The 18,213-nt window shown below is 44.6% G+C and overlaps 3 protein-coding genes and 1 long non-coding RNA gene across 4 annotated transcripts in view; 3 read left to right on the forward strand and 1 right to left on the reverse strand.

Moving 5' to 3' along the window:
* Positions 1 to 828: 828 nt before the first annotated feature.
* CREBZF (CREB/ATF bZIP transcription factor) lies at positions 829 to 5,372 on the forward strand. The gene is made up of 3 exons (XM_081908909.1): positions 829 to 2,006; positions 2,672 to 2,750; positions 4,103 to 5,372. The coding sequence occupies exons 1-2, from the start codon at positions 1,084 to 1,086 to the stop codon at positions 2,718 to 2,720; spliced, it is 972 nt and encodes a 323-aa protein (XP_081765035.1). The 5' UTR covers positions 829 to 1,083; the 3' UTR covers positions 2,721 to 2,750; positions 4,103 to 5,372.
* Positions 5,373 to 9,512: 4,140 nt separating this feature from the next.
* On the reverse strand, positions 9,513 to 14,791 carry LOC309369322 (transmembrane protein 126A-like). The gene is made up of 5 exons (XM_081910177.1): positions 14,660 to 14,791; positions 12,692 to 12,817; positions 11,507 to 11,700; positions 10,503 to 10,617; positions 9,513 to 9,728 (listed from the first exon to the last, which is right to left on the reverse strand). Exons 2-5 carry the CDS (start codon positions 12,799 to 12,801, stop codon positions 9,518 to 9,520), a joined length of 630 nt encoding a protein of 209 aa, XP_081766303.1. The 5' UTR covers positions 12,802 to 12,817; positions 14,660 to 14,791; the 3' UTR covers positions 9,513 to 9,517.
* On the forward strand, positions 9,817 to 12,248 carry LOC309369438. Its single transcript, XR_014168133.1, has 2 exons — positions 9,817 to 10,297; positions 12,024 to 12,248. It is a non-coding gene; the product is annotated as an uncharacterized lncRNA (long non-coding RNA).
* A 180-nt stretch (positions 14,792 to 14,971) lies between the features above and the next one.
* Positions 14,972 to 18,213, forward strand: part of DLG2 (discs large MAGUK scaffold protein 2) — an 852,330-nt gene continuing 849,088 nt past the window's right edge. Inside the window, exon 1 of the mRNA XM_081909134.1 lies at positions 14,972 to 15,169. The gene's annotated coding sequence lies outside the window, so the exon portion shown is untranslated. The remainder of the gene's footprint in view (positions 15,170 to 18,213) is intronic.

Raw genomic sequence — 18,213 nt, forward strand, 5'->3', positions numbered from 1 at the left:
CGCCATGGCAAAAAGAAGCGACTAATAAATATAATAATTAATTAAAATAATAATTGCAGTAGCATTAATTGGGCTTACTACTGGATGGAACTGGTAAGGACCAAGAAACAAATAATTACAAGCAACAGGTATATAAATATAAATTGGTAATTGAGCTTTTTTGTTGTTGTTGTTGAGTTGTGGGGGTTTTTTTTGCCAAAGTTGTAGTTGAGGTTTCTTTTCTTTTCTGCAAAATCTAAAAAAAGAAAATGAAGTCTTTCAGCTATTTTTAAGGAAATTCACGAAAATCTAGACTTCCAACATGGGCTGCCATACATCTGGATTGTACCTGACATTCAGCGGTTATTATCCTGCCCCCCAATTCCGGACACTGTTTTCTGGCAATGCCTGAAAAATTCTGGACGTTTGGCAGCCCTATAAATAGTAGTAGTAGTAATAATAGAATAGGATATCTCTTTTTTTCCATGGGAGAAATGTGAAAGGGTATCTGATGCCACCTAGAGCTCCTTGAAAGGAAATGTTGCATGTAGAAATGCAATAAATACAGTAAATGAAAAAAAAGAGTCCCGCGGGGGGGGGGGAGTGGTACAAAATAAAAAAATATTATTATTAGACTTTATATACCGCTCTATACAGAGAGGTATAAAATAATAGTAATAATAATAATAATGGCTAAATACAAGCGAGCATAAACAAGGCCCGTCATTTACAAGACCCACCCCTGTGCAGAATCCCCTCGCCTTTAAAGCTCCCGCTCTGAGGTAAACGGGGGGGGGGGCGAGGAGGAAGGTGCCGCCTCCGCCATTTTCTGCCCCTCGAGGGAGCGCCTTCGAGCCAGTGCGCAGGCGCCAGCTGCCCGGGCCCGCCTTCTCCGCCATTAACGGCCCGGCGGAGTCGCGAGGCGGGGTCGCTTCCTCATCTTCCCTCACAGGCCGGAAGGCGAGCGCGGGGAGAAGAAGCCGCGCTTTCCCGCTGAGGCGGAGACGCAGCAGCCCAGGCGGATCTGATTCAGGCGGCGGGGAGGGCTGGGACTGAGGCGGCGGCGGTTGCGGCGGTAGCTGGGGCCTGCCCGCCGCCGCCATTATGCGCCACAGCCTGGCCCAGCTGCTGGCCAGTTCGTCGGCCTGCCCATCCCCGAGCAAAGGGCCTCCTCCCGCCAGGAGCGGCAGCCGGGCCGAGGCGGGCGACGAAGCCGCGCCGCCGCGCCGCGAGGACAGCGACGATTCTTCTTCCTTCGAGGAGGCGGGTGGCGCCGAGCTGCTCTTCCCGGCGGGCCTGGAGCTGGAGCTGGACGACTGGCTGGAGGCGGCGGTGGTGGCGACCGAGAACCGGCCGGGCTGGTTGTCGAGCCCGGAGCGGGCCTGCGCGGAGACTGAGGAGGAGCAGCCGAAGCAGCAGCAGCAGAGGCCGCAGCAGGGCCGCCGCCCCGCGCGGCCAGCGGGGAGCAGCCGCCTGAAGGCCGCGGCCGCGGCTCGCCTGAACCGCCAGCGGAAGAAGCAGTACGTGATGGGCCTGGAGAGCCGCCTGCAAGGCCTGGCGGCCGAGAACCGCGGCCTCCGCGACCGCAACCGCGGCCTGTGCCGGCGCCTGCGCGACCTGGAGAGGGAGACCAGCTACCTGCGCGCCGTGCTGGCCAACCAGAGCGCCTTGGGGAGGCTCCTCAGCCGCTTGGCCGGCGACGGCAGAGTGGGGCTCCGCATCAGCAGCAGCGGCCTGGTCGAGGACGGGGCGGCGGCGGCGGCCGTGCTGGAGGCCAGGCCGGCCTACGAGGCCAGCGGCGACCACGACTACGCCCTGCCGGTGGTGCCCGAGGGAGGCGAGCGCAAGAGGGCGGCTTCCCCCAGCGCCGGCGGCATCTGCCTGCACGTGGATCGCGACCAGGTTTCGGTGGAGTTCTGCTCGGCTTGCGCCCGGCGGGCGGCGGTGGGCTCTGCTTTGGGGGCGGCGGCCGCCTCGCCTCCCTCCACCGCCGACTCCTACTCCTACTCTACCCTCGCTTCCAAAATGTAGGGTCAAGTATTCCGCTTCTTCTTCGCTCCTAACTACGCAGAACATAACATTTTTTTTTGTCTCGGGGTGCCTGCCCGCGATCGCCCAGGGGGTGTGTGCTTTATAGTGGAGGAGGCAGTCAGAGGACAGAGCGGGAGGAAAGCAAGCCGCAGCAAGCAGACCTAAACAAACGCGCAGCGCACAAACGGGGGGTGTAGTCAGAAAACTGGCATGTTCCTTCCTTCCCTTCCGTAGCAGAGAGTTAAAAAAAAAAAGCGCAGACCTTCGCGGGCGTGTGAACAGGACGGATCGATGCCGGGGTGCCTGTTTGGCCGTGTTGTAAACAGAGGACCCGTTTTTAAGGCACACAATGGTCAGGACATCTCTCACAATGGCACGCAGATGGCACAGCTCGAGACTGCCAGGTGGTTTTGTTTAAAAAAAAAAAGAAAGACAAAAATGATTGCCTGAAATGGCGGCACCTGGTGTTGGTTGCCAGTAAAAATAATGCTCTGCCTGGCAGATAAAAAATCTAGCCTGCATTTCTGGGAATTGTAAACGTTGACCTCGTCACTGGACAGACTTAAGAGCAGAGTAGTAATACCGTGCAGCAGGTAGTTTAAAACATGCATGTGAAATTATATCGCATCTGTTATACATTACTATTAAACTTCTCTGACAGTTTCTCTTTTAGGTGGTTGCCCTGCCAGGCTCCGTTGTGTAGGGGTTAAAAGAACAGTCGCTTTCCACCTCGCAACCTGGTAAGGATCCCTATATTCCCATAATGTGGTATCAGACAACTTTGCATTGATGCTTACTCTGGGGTTTCTTATTCCTTGGTCTGGACCAGTCTTTAGAAGAGTTCAGAAGCCCTGGAGACATTTTGTAGAATCAGTTGATCCTGATTGAGCAACTTGCAATTTAATGGTTAGTCAAGCTGCATAGCCTTTTCCAGTCATTCATTATTTTTGGAAAGGCTTTATCAGGACAGATGTTATTTTATGCAGAATTTTTACAGAGTAGGTGAAGTTTTCAAAAGCAGGTGCTGCTTAAATGTATGTTTGGCCATACATTTGAATGTGGAGAAAGGGGGATTAAAATCAGTTTACTAATTAAGATGGTGAACCTTTAAAGGTACAAATAAGCCCCATACATTTGTCTTTGATGTTGGATTTTGCCAGTGAAATAAGGCTCTAACTCAGCCTTTCCCAACCTTGGGTCCTCATTTGTTGTTGGACTGCAACTCCCATCATCCATAGCCAGCAGCGGCAGCAGGTAGGGATGATGGGAGTGGTTGTCCAACATCTGAGAACTCAAGGTTGAGAAAGGCTGCTTCTTACTATTGCATCTATGCTTAAACTCCCAAACTCCTCACTATTATCTTCCCATGTTGGCTAGGGGTAGGACATGTGCAAATAAAAGTACCAAGATCCTGACATAGTTGGGTACTTTCTATTTTACTAATCTAAGAATGTAAATGAGAACAGTAATTTTGCAAGCAGGAGTGCTCAACCATACTGACCCTTTGCACTGTTACGTACAGTTCGAAGACTGCACTGCATAAATATTACTAAACACTTATTTATTCCAAAAAATTAAGTCTTCTATCACAGCCCAGTGGAATTAGTTTTCATGATTAAGGCACATACAGGTCTCTTAAATTGTTGTAGCAAAATGACATTGGCATATCAATCTGATGTGTCCCTAAGGAGAAAAAAAGTAGGTGAACAAATGTTCATCTTCATAGTGTTCCTGCAACTGTCCATGTCTAGGGTTGAGGAAAAGTTTCTGTTGTCAAACACTTCCAACTTTTTCTGTTGTATTGAAATGGTTAATACTTTAATTTCTGTAAATTGGGGAAATAAGGGGTGTGAAAATGTAAAGTGGGGTTCCACAAAGAATGTTAAATCTGGAAAAAGTATGCCTCCTAAAGGAGGCTTCTCCATATTACTTTTTCTCTTGGTATTTATGTGGGATACTTCCTGTTAAACACATAATCAGTTACCAGAATCAGGAGTTAATTTGATTACAAGGAGATATGATTCTTTGTGAAACCTCACTGTTTAATAAAGTATACATGTATTTAGCATCCTTGTTTTTCTTTATGCTGAAGTGGATACAGCTGTCATGGGGCAGAAGAGACGGGACCAGCTGCTGGCACACTTCCTGCTTTATTTTAAAAGGTAGTATGATTAAAAAGGGGGAAAGGTAACAGGGCTTTTGCAGCATTTTACTTTAAAACAACACTGCAAAATTATGTGAATGTTTGGAATAATACAGTCTATCAAGAAAATGAGTATAATACTAATGTGAAAAGTAATGGTGTGAAAAAGCACTTGTTCTCCTACATCAATTTCCTCCTTATTCTCAGTTGATTGTCTAAATTATTTGAAGTACATCCTTTCGGCATAGCAGAGACCATGAGCCTCGCCTGAACTATAAATTCATTTATATGGCTGTTCATGTTTTGGGTTATACCTGTAGTGCAGGTGTATTTATCTGCCTATCACTGAACTATACAGATTGGCTGGCATCCCTTTTCTGGGGGGAAATTGCAGCCCAACACAGGACAAATCTATATACTGGTACATATCTTGGGTTAGTCCCCATATACCAGTTGCTGTAAATGAGTGCAATCTTGGAAAGTCCTCTAGCTATTCATAACCCATGCTTGATGGCATGGGAGCATAACACATGAAATTGTATACTAATCAATTTTAAATTATACTCTTATTCAGCATTCTATGTTTATAATGGGAGCAGTACATTATATACAGTCCCACCAATGCTCCTTATGACCTAGTGCTGTTGTTTTTCAAAAGCTAGGGTCAACATCCCCTCCTTTTTGTTGCTAGTACCTTTCCAGTTGACAGGCCACAATTGGCTGTCGCTATGCTGCATAGTTTCTGAAGTTGATGAATTTTTACAATTGCTTTTCACAATAGACATTTTTGTTAATGTGGTATTACTGTGAAAGCAGACATTCTCTCTTTTAATTTTGTATTATTGAAATACTTTGTTAGATAAAATACATTCTGGGTAGCTGATCCACCTTATGTGTCATTGCCCCTTGAAGAATAAGCTGCTGCATCTGTATGCAAAGGGAGTGGCTGCTTGTTTTTCAACAAGGCAAATGACACACTTGCTTAGCAAAAATCTCAAAAATATGACTGCAGGGATTTTAGTGCCTATTGAAGCATGTTGAAGCCAAATAAAATTGCAAACCTTTTTTTTCTTGCTAATCGGTTGAGTATTGTTGAATATTTTTTTGAAATTGAAGCCTTGAATAATAGTACTTGAAATATGTGTGAATGTTTCTGTGTAACTAGTTGTGTCATACCTATGAGAACAGTGTCCTAATAAAAAAATGTGTTGATCTTCCAGTTACAGGCTCAAAGGATTTTTTTAAATCTTACGTTATAAAATTTTAATTTCATTGAATGGCTTTTTAAATGTTGACTGGTGTGACATAGTTGGAAAATAGTTGGTGTGATATTAAAGCAGCATTGTGGTTTATGCAGCTCATTTCTTGCTGTAGTTGGGGTTGGATTAATGCTGCTGTTCAGAGCATTTTCTATATATGATCAGTGATACACTGGCTATGTTAAGAGTTGCTGATTTAGGGTTATTAACCAGAGTTCGCAGTAATGTAGAAAATCACTTACCATGTATTTTATTCACATCCTCTTGCTCAGGTCATTAAGAGGTCACATTACATTTAGCTCTGCACATATAAGATAATTGTTTCCAAAAAAGCATCCTCACTTTGTGCTTTCCAAGAGTCTTTTAAATACTTATGTCAGCAAACCTATGCAGTTCTTTAAAATATCCCTTGAGTAGCCAGACACTTTCATGATTGCTTTAAAATATTTTAATGTTGTGACGACCCTGATGTTTTGCAGTAGGGTGTTGTGTACTTTTATAAACAAATAAGTATAATAATGTATAGTAAAATACAGTCGAAACCACCTATTTTACCATTATGTGTGTTAACAGTAATAGATTAGGAAAGCATTAATAATATTTGAACACAGCAGGAAAAAGTAAGCTGCTTTAGATTGCTTACTGTTTGCTATTCGGCACTCAATGCTATTTTTACGTTAATGTTGGCTGTTTAAAAATTATGCATTGCTGTACATGTTACAATTGCACTGGGAGCTGGTTAAACAGCTTTTGCTGGCTCTCCTCTTTTTCAAAGAATAAATTAATGAGAGCAAGTCGGTGATAAAATAATTCTGTTTGCAACAAGACGAGTGTAAGGCCCAATTGGTACTCTGCCATAAAGTTCAATAGGCTCATCTACTCATCCACCTTTTCTCCAAGGAGCTATTGGTGGCATAAGCAAAATGTCCTCAAGTTATCTGTTTAGAGTATGTTCTTTAATGCAGACTGGTGAGGGCCTGAACAGACTTTGCTCCAGCCATCTCCCTCTTAGATATCAGTAGCTCCTATCCATGAATTAACTTTCCAGACAGCAATGGAGCATCCTCCTATTCATTACCATTATATAATGTATTTATATATCTATGTATCCTATATCTATCTATCTATCTATCTATCTATCTATCTATCTATCTATCTATCTATCTATCTATCGGACTCTGGAAACATAGTTGCCATTCTACTTCCAGCTTAAAGCAAAACAGCAGTGATTGGGTCTGTAAACACCTTGAGTTTAAGACTGTTTTTAAATATGTTCTTGGATACTGTATAACTAAATTTTTAAGATTCTGCTGAAGAAAAGTATTGAAATCTTAATAATTCCCCTTGTCATGAGGGGAAGTGTTAAAATGATTATCTGAGTTGACCCCTACTATAAAAAGTAGCACTTTCGCCACTAGTGGTGCCTTCAGTTAGAGCCTTCTGGCCAGATAGTTGTGACCTAGTGAGTTGCACAGATGTTACATGCACCTGAGTCAGAAAATGTCGTCACCTTGTTTGGAATGTTGACTGAATAAAGCACTTAAACAACTAGGTATTGCTTAAATGATAAATTACAATTCAGCCTAATGTTGTGCCGAATCAGTTTATGGGACACAGGAAAGTGACTTAAACTGACTGAGGCCTCTGGTCCATCTAGCTAAGCATTGTCAACATTGCCAGACGGTTTCAGACCTGGGTTGTTCACATTCCTTCATTGAGATGCTGAAAAGTGAAGCTAGGAATTCCTGCATGCAAAGCTGATTTTCCAAGAAGGAAATACAGTGGACCCTCGGGTTATGTTACCTTTGGGTAACGTAAACTTCGGGTTGCAAACGCGGCAGACCTGGAAGTGGGTTTGCTGCTCGCACGTGCACAGACGCGGCCCTCGGTTATGATTTTTTTGGGATATAGCCAAGCCTCTGGAACCAATCCCGTTTGTAACCGGAGGCACCACTGTACAGTGGTACCTCTGGATATGCACACCTCTGGTTGTGTATCCTTCGGGTTACGCACATGGCGAACCTGTATATTTCTGGGTTTCGCCGTTCCGTGTGCAATTGGAGGTACCAGTGTAGCTCAAATTTTATCTAGTACAGTGGTACCTCTGGTTACGAGCTCTGCTAACCCGGAAGTAGCTGCTCCTGGTTGCGAACTTTGCCCCAGGATGGGTTTTCTTAGTATCAGGTAGAAGCTGATAGGAAATAAGACTTTTCAAATACACCAGCTTTTGAACATTGTCATTCTTTTTTGGCCTGCACTATACCACCGTTGGGAAAATAAGGCCTTTTTTTTAGTATCTCACTTAGAAAATGTGATGTAAATGTGTGTGCATCTTAATACCGCAAATTAACCTTCCTTGTTTATTTTTCTTTTAAACAGCTTAGTAGTATCGTGGGGGGAAATCACTATTCTGCACCCTATAACTTCCTGGACAGATGGCATCAAAGTAATTGTGGAGAGCCATGTCTCACATTAGCATCCAACAAAATGAATACTGTTTCCATCTGCTACCATTTAACCAAAAATAGAAATCTTTTGTTTGACATTTTTGGACTGCAGCCAAACATTTACTTGCAAAATGTTAGGTAAGGTTTATTTGGTTTTTAGTATCCAATTTGAAAAACAGTAGATAGAATGTATCTGTCTTGTTCCCAAAATTGCTAAAAGGTTTGTTGGGGACATACTCCATGTCAGTTAAAAAACAAAAGCAAACACCTTTACACTACTGAACATTTGTCCATTTAGACATAAATTATGAGAAGGAATGTTCAGGTTTGCTTCTTCAACCCGAGGTGGTTTATGCAAGGATGTATGTTCAAATTCTTATATCTGATGATGCAAAGTTGAATTCCCACTTGTTTGGGGGCTGGGTTCTTGGATTTTTGAGCAGGGAAAAATCCCTGCCCAGCCAGAGTTACTAGCATATTAAGACCAGTTTGCAACTCGTATGGAACCAGGGTGAGGACTGACAGTCATTTTAGAGCTTAGATGCTGCTGCCATACATATACACATTCTCTGTCTCTCTGGAGCACATTCTCAAAGTTGATTATAAACCTTTTGAATATAATATATAGCAATTTTGTAGTAGCATGGTCTACCTTGAGTAATGTGTTCAGATTGGTGTGTTCTGTGTTCTAGAAAATGATACTTAATTTGCATAACCCATGCTGTGATGAGAATTGAGAAGAATATAGAAATAGAAATATTTACCGTACAAGTTTTATTATGTTGAGAACTGTCTTGAATAAGAAATATTTTAGCAACATTTAACTGTCAGCAAGAACAAACATGGGCCACTGCAAGTAGGAGGTCATAAATACCACTTGCCATGGTGGCATCCATCATGGAAATTGTCCAGATCTGCTATTCCTTAAGACAGTACAACTGGGAGGTTAGCAGGAGCTTGTTGTACACTGGGTGTTAAATGATGCATAATCAAGATCTCTTCCTTCCCTTCTAGAGGAATATGGTCAGGTAAGCAACCTTCAGGGCATTGAAGAGCTCCAGGGAATGTTGTTGTTCTTTATTTACTTAAGCGCCGCCCAAGCTGGTTACAACAACAAAACACAATACAGTATTTAAAACAGTTTAAAACAACTTACAATCTCAAAAATGAAACCCCAGAGCTTTGTAGTGCTCTGCAGGCTGCTGCTTTGTCAGCCACTCCTTGGAAAACCTTGGAAGGTAGCCTTGATGCAATGTTCTCCCATTTTTTTAAAGAAAATGTAAAAGCAAGACACACCAGCTGCTCACACCCATGGTATTACGTACGGTAGGATTACCTGCATTGCAGGAGGTTGGACCAGATGATCCTCATGGTCCCTTCCAACTCCACAATTCTGTGAGCAGGAGGGAAACCTCTGTCCACTGTCACCACAAAGGTTTCTTCAAAGTATACTGGTCTCCTTCATCACAGGGTATTACTTTCCACCTATCCCCCATACCAAAAAGAAAGGAAGGAGGAAAAAAAGCACAAGCAAAAGTACTGGCCCTTCACCATTAGGTCCCAAGGCTTGCTCAATATGCTAAGAGCTACTTTAAAAAACAAAACACTAGCAGGATAATTACATAAAGAAAAACCAAATAAGTAATGATCGTATAAATTCAAATTTTATCTTTTATTTCTTCAGGGTCTTCTCCAGGCTGGGGCAACTGCAGCATTTTAATGTATATTTCATGACTTTTTGAGGTCAGGTATGCTCCAAATGCAATTTGAAGGATTGCAGCAAATTTCATCTTTTTGTAAACGGGTTTGCAAACCATCATCCAGTAGCGCAGCATGTTTTCTTGGCCTGGCATGGGAGTTGTTAAATACCTGGGGTGGGGTGGAAATAAGAATTAGCTTGACAATTGCAAACACTAGGCTACTGTTAAATTCAGCCTTTATTAAGAAAGTTATAAAGCCTCTTTGTCAGTTGTCTTAAGATTAGGTTTTCAAAATAGGTGCTAGCCCACTCTTACCAAATTGTATACTAGACACTGCATCTCTTTCTGTGTACTACCTTATAATTATACTAAAACTGAAGCAAAAACGGAGCAAATTCTATATATGGACAAAAGATGTGTTAATTAAATACAGCCCACAACATGTGAAAGGGGACCAATTTACATGATGCCAGAAAAGGTGCAGAAAGGTGTTCTACAGACTAATGGCTCTATATTGTTGCCAGAAAACACTTCATTAGGCACAAGCTAATGATACGGACTTTGTTACACCTATTTATTTTACAACCAGTTGTTGGTCCATTATTCAGATTTCCCTTTCAGGTGGTGTTCAGGAATGAAAGAACAATAGCAAGTGCTTGTGATTCAAGCAGATTAACCCAGACAATGGATGTCTGAAGAGAGTGATTGAGGGGAAGCTATACTTGGAAATCAGTTTAGGTAATCCTAGAAAACTGAAGTTAGGTGTGGAAAAACAATGTGTGCATTTTAAACAAATTCCATTTTATGGATTTCCCATATAAGGGTGAACAGCTCATGGTCCCAACACTGGTAGCACCTCCTTCAGTCCGCTGCCAGCAGTGCAATGGATTTTCCAAAACTGCACATTTAAGAGCTGAGCTTACATCAAGGATTAAAAACGTACCTTGTTGCAAGAGCTGCATTCAAAGGTAGAGCTAGGAAAATAGGGTAGAACCAACCTATTACTCCTCCAATTAAACCACCTCTGATCCAGGCACAAGTTGCACAATTTAGATCACCTGAAAAATGAAATAAGACAGGTAAGCTGGAAAACTAAGTGACATAAATTTGCAGACAAATAGCATTATGAGAATTAAGTGATGTATTGACAGCATCCCTATTGCAGGCTTGCATCACAGCATCTTAAAATCTGCTTTCCTAATTTTGATTAGACTTTGTTAGGCTGATAAGCTGCTCAGATTTCAATAGCACCTGTCATAAAAGTATTGCTGCAAAATATTCCTGAGATTCCCTAAGTATATGCCACAAGAGCGACCGAAGTGTGCCTTGAAAAGAGAAGCCAATGCATTGGGCATTCTAGCAGTATAGACTGCTCTCCCCCAAAATATGGACAGTGACATGATCCAGAATCATCACTGTTGCTAACTGGGCAAGATGGAAGGTTGAGTATTTGGAAGTAATTTTAACAGCATTATCCTGCAGTTTACACTCAAAGGGGACTAAGACAATATTTTTTAAATGCAAGAAGACTCCCCATGTTGGATGCCAAAAACAATTACATACATCTATATAGTGAGGTTCTTTTGGGACGCTTCGGAAAAGTATAGAAACAACAGTAACACCAAATTGCAGATAAGGCGCCGAAACACCACACTGTATTATTACTGTTTTAAAGAACTGGTACTCTTCCAGCTGTGAGGTCTTGCATCCCATCAGTGGGTGGGGCGCCCCCCCACCTCACCTGCACCTTAAGCTCATTTTGTTTTCTCAAGAAGAGTAATACAAAGAGCTAAAGGAACAAGTTTCCATAGCCCTACATATCTGGGGAGTAATGCAAATAGCCTCTTGTCTTGGGAGTAGGTAACCTTGTGCCAGTGTGGCTAAATACATCCTTCCCAGCACAGACATTTCAAAGGTTACAGTTCGCTTTGAATGCAGATAACGTACCTTCCATTAAAGGCCGATTAATCAAACACTCATAAGTGACCACAGTTGAAATGAACGGTAAAACAGCCATGGGCAGAGCAGATACGATACGCGCTTGGGTTATATTCAGGACACGTCTAAACAAGCTATTTGCTACTAAGCCGCAGAGACTTCCATTTAAAGCAAGGAACATGGATCCACTTTGAAAAAAACTCCTGTGGAAGAAAAGGAAAAAAACATTTCAACAATTGCTAATAGCTGTGCATGTACAAACATGGTGCATTAGGAGAGTTGTATCCTTGTGTGCTGTGCAAAGAAGCACATTTCTGAAACCAGGCAAATGCTGTATTCTTGGGGTATATCCCACAGTGCTACCAGTATGTTGCTGTGTCCTATTAGAGCTGACAGATACAACCACTTGCAGTATTAAAACGGGACAATGATTTTCACAGCTGCAACAAAATACTTAGGACTGCAATTCTACCTATTCAGCTATAAGCCCTCTTCTTAATTGGAGAACTATACCAAGTGTCCATAGGATTGCCAGGTCTATGCTTAGAGTGAACAGTTGTCCAATACTCTGAGGCTCCGATAGAGGATGCAAGCATATGAGCAGCTATAGAAGGAGCAGCAGGAGGGACCATAGTAAATACATCACTTCAGCTTCTAAGGACAACGATAGCCACTGGCAAGAAACCTAGCAGATCCTTAAAACTGGTTTGAAGATTTTGCTGTTCTCTTGGAGAAAAGTTTTACAAATGTTTTTACATTTCTAAATAGCAGAGGGTTTTATGTTTTATACATGATGGGGTCATATATAAAAAGCAATGTGTGGTCTTCAGTTATTTCAACTGACAATACTAAATACATTTTCTGAAGTCCTGGGACCTGTCTTTTAAGTTGAAAGATGCAATTAAAAGTTAAACTAAAACACTAAAAGTGTCATTTCAAGTTACATTGGTTTCAACATCCAACATTGTCCTTAATGTTTATCTTGCTAATCCTGCTAGTCTGGTAAAATAGCATTCCCTATTTTTGTGAATGGAGGAAACCAGAGACTTGGCATAGGCTTCCATGTGGTATTTTGTTCGGTATCACGTGGGTTCCATTCTTCACAACAAGGTAAATTCTTCAATGCTTTGAAAATGGGAACAGCAAAAAACAACCTCACTTTAAAATATTTTTAAATTTGTGAAGGCCACTCACTGATCTGCTTCTGAAAGCCGTTCAAACCTTTTTTTCATGATTTCAGATATGTCTCTACTTGCAATATGAACTTTTTTTTCTGAAGTAGGTTCGATAAACTCTCCTGCCATCTTAGCTTCTGGAGCACTGGGAAAGAAAACGAAATGGTGCTGATTACAAAAATGAGTATGTATGTACGTACATCAGACACACCAGCAATATGATTGAAAGAAAAACATATTTAATGACCCAGGCATAATGGTTTGTGAAATTTACAGCCAAGAAGCCACATTTATGTCAACTCTTGGATTCTACTGCACAGTATAGTCCAAGAAACAGAATACCGTATTTTTCCGTGTATAAGACGAGGTCCCCCCCCCCAATTTTTTAAAGTGTAAAACCATGGGTCTTATACATGGAATGTAGCAATTAAATATAGAAAAAAATACTGTAACCATAGGGGTGGGGTGCACTGCTGGGTGTCTAGCCTGTGCCTCCTCCCACTCAGCCCGCCTTACAGCTGGTGGAGAGGAACTGGATGGTCCATTTATTGCGCATGGTGCAAGCTGCCGCTGCTGCTTAACACACACAAAAACTCCCCAAAGACACCAAGCATAAATTCCCTTAGTCTGTGTATGCATGCATGTCCCCACTCCTTATATCAGATTAAAAATGGGAGAAGTCCATTGATCTAACATATTTGACATTGGCTTGGTTAGTAAGGTTGTTCCAGTTTAGTTTCATGGGATACAGTAAGTAATCTGGCACACAGTTCAGGGTTAAATCTGGCCCACAAAATAGAGTTGCTAGAGGGCATGTATGAAGTCCTCAATTGTATCCTGTTGCTTCCAGCTATACAGGCAATCCCTGATTCGCACTGGGGTTATGTTCCAAGTGACTGAGCATGACAGTGTAGTGCGCATAACCCCACTATGCCTGCGCATGCAATGGTTGCATATCAACTGCATGCATATAAATATGTTGTTGCCTGTACAAGCGAATAACTCCAAAATTTTCCATCCCAGTTTCTAACACTATTTTACACTCTGACAGCCACATTTTCCAGGCAATGGGAACAGTTAAGAATTGAGGCAGTCTTCATACTTTTTTAGTCCTTCCTTTTACAAGCTCATACATTGTGTCATCATGCTGCTAAGAAGAATTCCTAAATGGCTATTTTCTTCGTATTTCATTAACAGTCACTGCTGTTAACTGCTATACATATTTGTTGCTGTCATCCATCTGTCTCAGGGATGAGCCTTTGGGGGTGTAGTCAAGCTGCTGGAAGGTTGCAGCACCTGCTGTGGATGTAGAGACCGATATGGGAGAGACATGTTTTGTTGCCCCTAGGGCAGATTAAGGTGTCCAGTTGTGCTGCTGCAATAATGCATCATGTCTCCCCCTTATCAATCTCTTCAGCCACAACAGGCGCTGTAACTCTTCAACCTTTTGACTTCACCCCTGAAGGCGCACTCCTCCATTGCCTTCCAAGCCTGACAGATGCCAACAACAGTACTTTAAAAATAACAAACAATAACATACTATGCTCACTATATACTAATTTTCACTTACCACAAAGCAGTGGAAAAGCCACACCCATAAATGATTGCAACTCTATACACGCCTGCAGGGACATAAGCTCCACGGGAATAAGGCTCTAATTTTAAATAAGGGAAACAGTCTCACCAGGGAAGCCCCACCGAGAGCCGCAGCTACCGGGGGCGGGTGACGTTGCCCCGGGGAAAGCCTCCAGTGGTGCGCCACTGAGGCTCCCATCCTGTGCGTGTGTGTGCGCAAATGCATGGTGTGTGTGTGTGTGTGTGCCAAGCTGGGTTATTGACCCGGGTGAAACAGCCTATTTTCGCCCCTGCCCCTGCCCCCACCCCGTAACCTCAAACCCACCGTACTCCATAGTCTCTCCACATTTGACGTCCAGCGTGACCTTGAGCGCCGCTTCCTCCATGCAAACACCCGCAGGGGAAAACTCACCTCGAGCCCTAGAGCTCTGCCGTGTTAAAAAACTTATTCCGCTGCCGCGGCGTCCGCCTCTGGTTAAAAAAAAAAAGGCGACTCGGCTACCACACTGGCCAGGCGCACGCCCTTCTCGCGGGGGCCGCCATCTTGGGCGATCACGTGACGTCCCCCCCCAACGACCCTCGGCTGGGCTCCGATTGGCCCCTCGCCTGCTCGAGGAGCCGGGGGAGGGGCCTGCCTCCGGATTGGCCGAGCGGCCCGTCGTTCCTCACGCTGGTCAGGGAGGGGCTCCCCGCCCGCGTTGCTAAGGGACGGAGGGAGGGCGGGAGATGGAGGCGGAGCGGCGGCGGCGGCGGGCGCGGTAACGGCCGCTCCATGGAAACGCGGCTGAGGCGGCGGCCGCGGCGGAAGAGGAGCAGCAGCAGCGAGCAGGCCGCCTCCCTCCCAGAGGAGCCCTCGATGGGGGCGCAGCAGCCCGCGCGGCCGTAAGGCGACCCAGGCGAAGGCGGCGAGGAGGGGCAGCAGGTGGGGCGAAGGCGGCCTCGGAGGGGTCCGGGTGGGAACCTGTGGCCGCCCGGCCAGGTAGCTCGCGCCAGTTACCTGAGGGGGTTGGCCGCCCGCCGCGAGGGCTGATGGGAGGCGGGAGGCGCGGCGGCGACGACGGGGGTGGGGGAGGGCAGACAGGTTCCTCACTGGCTCTTATGAGGGGTGTGTGGGGAGGGTGGGGGGTCACAGACAGGGGTGTAGGTGTGCGTTCCTGCTTCTTTTGACCCCCCCCCATCATCACAAGCCACCCCACGAGTCCCTGGAGTCCAGCAACATGTAGGGTATTTTTACTCAGGATCCCCATTGTGGCTCTTATGGGGTCACTCAGGGCACCCCATGCCAGACAGAAGTGTGCGTGTGAATATATATATGGAGATTACCCCCATCACAACCCATCACACGAGGCTCTGGAGTCCGAATATATATGTATATGTATATATATACATACACACAGTACTGGGCAACCTGAGTGTGTTGTCCCCCATATGTATATATATACAGTATGGGGGACCAGGTCACTCAGGTTGCCCAGTATGGCTCTCATATGCAAAGCTAAGCAGGGCCTGGGATGGTGGGGTGGAGGACGGTGTGTTGAGGTTCCTGTGTGCCACCGGGTTGGACTGGATGACCCTTGGGGTCCCTTTCCAACTCTACAAATTCTGTGATTGCAAGTGGGTGTCATGGTCACACAGGGCAGCCCTTGCCAGACAGAGATATGTGTGAATTTAAGGGGTGGAGGTGGGGCTTCCCACACACTAGCAGCTCCGTGCTTGCTCCTGTCAGGTAAAGGGGTGCTTCTTGCTTGTGGGACCACCCCAGCTCTCCCCAACACATCACAAGCCTCCCTCCCTTGCTGGCCCTTTTCCCGCCACTCCTATCCCAAGCATAGAATAGAATAGAATCATAGAGTTGGAAGAGACCACAAGGGCCATCGAGTCCAACTCCCTGCCAAGCAGGAAACACCATCAGAGCACTCCTGACATATGGTTGTCAAGCCTCTGCATAAAGACCTCCAAAGAAGGAGACTCCACCACACTCCTTGGCACCCGTGTTAAAAAAGCAACCCAATACTTCCCACCATCAGGTAATATCCTCTGGTTGCCCCCACCCCATTAACCCACCTTACAACAAAATTATCTCCCTTTTTATTTATTTATTCCCTTCCTCACAAATTTTCTCTGCCTTGTTGGGGTCTTTCCCACTGGTGCTGTCAGGGGAGGACCCCGGGACAGATGTCCAGTCCCTTCCTCTTAGTGAACAAGGGGAGGAGAGCAAACACAGCAAGGTTGACTTAACTAAGGCATCTTGTAAGTAGTACATACCACTATGTAAATATGGTTGGTTGAGGCTATTAAGTCTAGATCAAAGGTTAACTAACTGCCCCTGTGAAATTGCCTTCTCTTCTCAGTTTCTGGTCACTTCACATTGGTCTCTTCCCCCACCCCCAAAAAACTTTCATCAGGCCCTGCCTCTGTTTTCTGCTTGCTCCACTCTCTGCCACCATTAGTACACTAACTAGTCTGCCTTGTAAAGTGATCACCACCCCAGCAGCAGTTAGTGACCCTGGTCATTTCATTTATCTCCTAGAACCACCCCACGCATGGTGAATTTTGCCTGGCCACTGGTCCAGTGTTAGAAACTGAGATATGAAAGCTAAATGACATCTTAAACCCAGGTTATGGGTGCTGCAACAGAGTGTGTAGGCGCACTTTTTAATATAAAAATACAAAGCTGAAAATGAATGAACTGCAGCTAAAATCTTATATTCATTTTTCACGTTGTCCAGTCCTCATCTGAAGACTGCAAAAAAACAAAAACAAAGCCATACTTCCCCTGCCTGGTCCTCTAATATTCTTATGAGGGTCCCTTCTCCAGTCTTCAGAGAGTGGCTGGAAGTGGGGAGGCAGACAAAGTTCCTCCTTTTCTTCCAGCAGTGGCAGTTTTAATCTGAAATCTTAGGTGCAGTACTGTGCCCAGAGTTCAGAAACTGCTTGCGTTAATGAAATTCCCTGTTGCAAAACGCGCCTAGAACAGTGGGAGTTTCGAACGCTGCACTGGTCCCATCCCATCTTCTTACGGGTTTTCTGCCCTGTCACTAGCTCTTTTTGCAGTCCACCTTGCTGGCTCATACCTTGCTGCTAACAGCAGCCACTCTCTCCCCACTCTGCTTTTGCAGCTGAAGGGAACAGGCAGGTGGCAACATTCAGGGGTCTGGCACCTGCAGACCTTTATACTATAACAATTTAAATTCCCTTTGTATGCGTGCAGTTAGCTATCACTTCATGCAACACCTACCTCCGTCCCTCACCTGCGTTTCTGACCCTTTAAAAAAAATATTTCCCTGAAACCTACTTTGGCCACTTGTGTACATTTGATACTGTTTCATGTTGTCCTTCACAACCACTCAGCTTCTTCCCACAACGCTTGTAGCTACACTGACACAGCTGCCATATTTCCTACATAACCTTTATTTTTTTTTATTTTTTGCAACCTCACACCATTGGGCACATCTTGCCTTTATACTCTGTTTATCCAATATCCCTTCAGATCCTTGTACATGACCCACTTATCTAATCCTTTCATGTCCCTTCGCTCCGTGGAAACGCAGAGTACTGCTTCATGTAGCCCTCTGCTCCTGCATTCCGTCTCCTTAGCCACTGATCCCCTTTCCCACATTCTCAAACCTTCCATGTATCTACAACGGTGACAGTCCCCCTCAAGCTTGCATATCTGATGATTCTACTCCTCACTTAAGGACCCAGGTCTCCATGTAGTAATCAAATCCAGCATCGCCCTCTGCCTGAATGCAGTGTACCCTTCTGATCCTATTTTTGTATTCCTTCACTACACAATTCTCTACACAGCTGTTCCACATCAAATACATAATGCATCTTTGCTCCACCCTTGTGCTTTTTCACACAATTATCTAACTACTTTCTTAATGCTGGTCCAGTTCCTCAACCCTGCTCCTATGCTGAAAACCCCAATGATTTAGTATCTGCCTAGGTGTTCTCATAGATAAA

Source organism: Podarcis melisellensis, assembly GCF_964234715.1.
Source record: "Podarcis melisellensis genome assembly, chromosome: 4".
Taxonomy (NCBI): Eukaryota; Metazoa; Chordata; class Lepidosauria; order Squamata; family Lacertidae; genus Podarcis; species Podarcis melisellensis.

What these genes read in the sequence shown, in the direction of transcription:
- CREBZF (XM_081908909.1), top strand. Translation starts at nt 1,084, where the DNA reads ATGCGCCACAGCCTGGCCCAGCTGCTGGCCAGTTCGTCGGCCTGCCCA. An exon ending in TCTACCCTCGCTTCCAAAAT is followed by an intron (nt 2,007 to 2,671) that starts GTAGGGTCAAGT and finishes CTTCTCTGACAG; the next exon opens with TTTCTCTTTTAGGTGGTTGC.
- LOC309369322 (XM_081910177.1), bottom strand. Translation starts at nt 12,801, where the DNA reads ATGGCAGGAGAGTTTATCGAACCTACTTCAGAAAAAAAAGTTCATATT. An exon ending in CGGCTTTCAGAAGCAGATCA is followed by an intron (nt 11,701 to 12,691) that starts GTGAGTGGCCTT and finishes TTTCTTCCACAG; the next exon opens with GAGTTTTTTTCAAAGTGGAT. An exon ending in TAATCGGCCTTTAATGGAAG is followed by an intron (nt 10,618 to 11,506) that starts GTACGTTATCTG and finishes TTCATTTTTCAG; the next exon opens with GTGATCTAAATTGTGCAACT.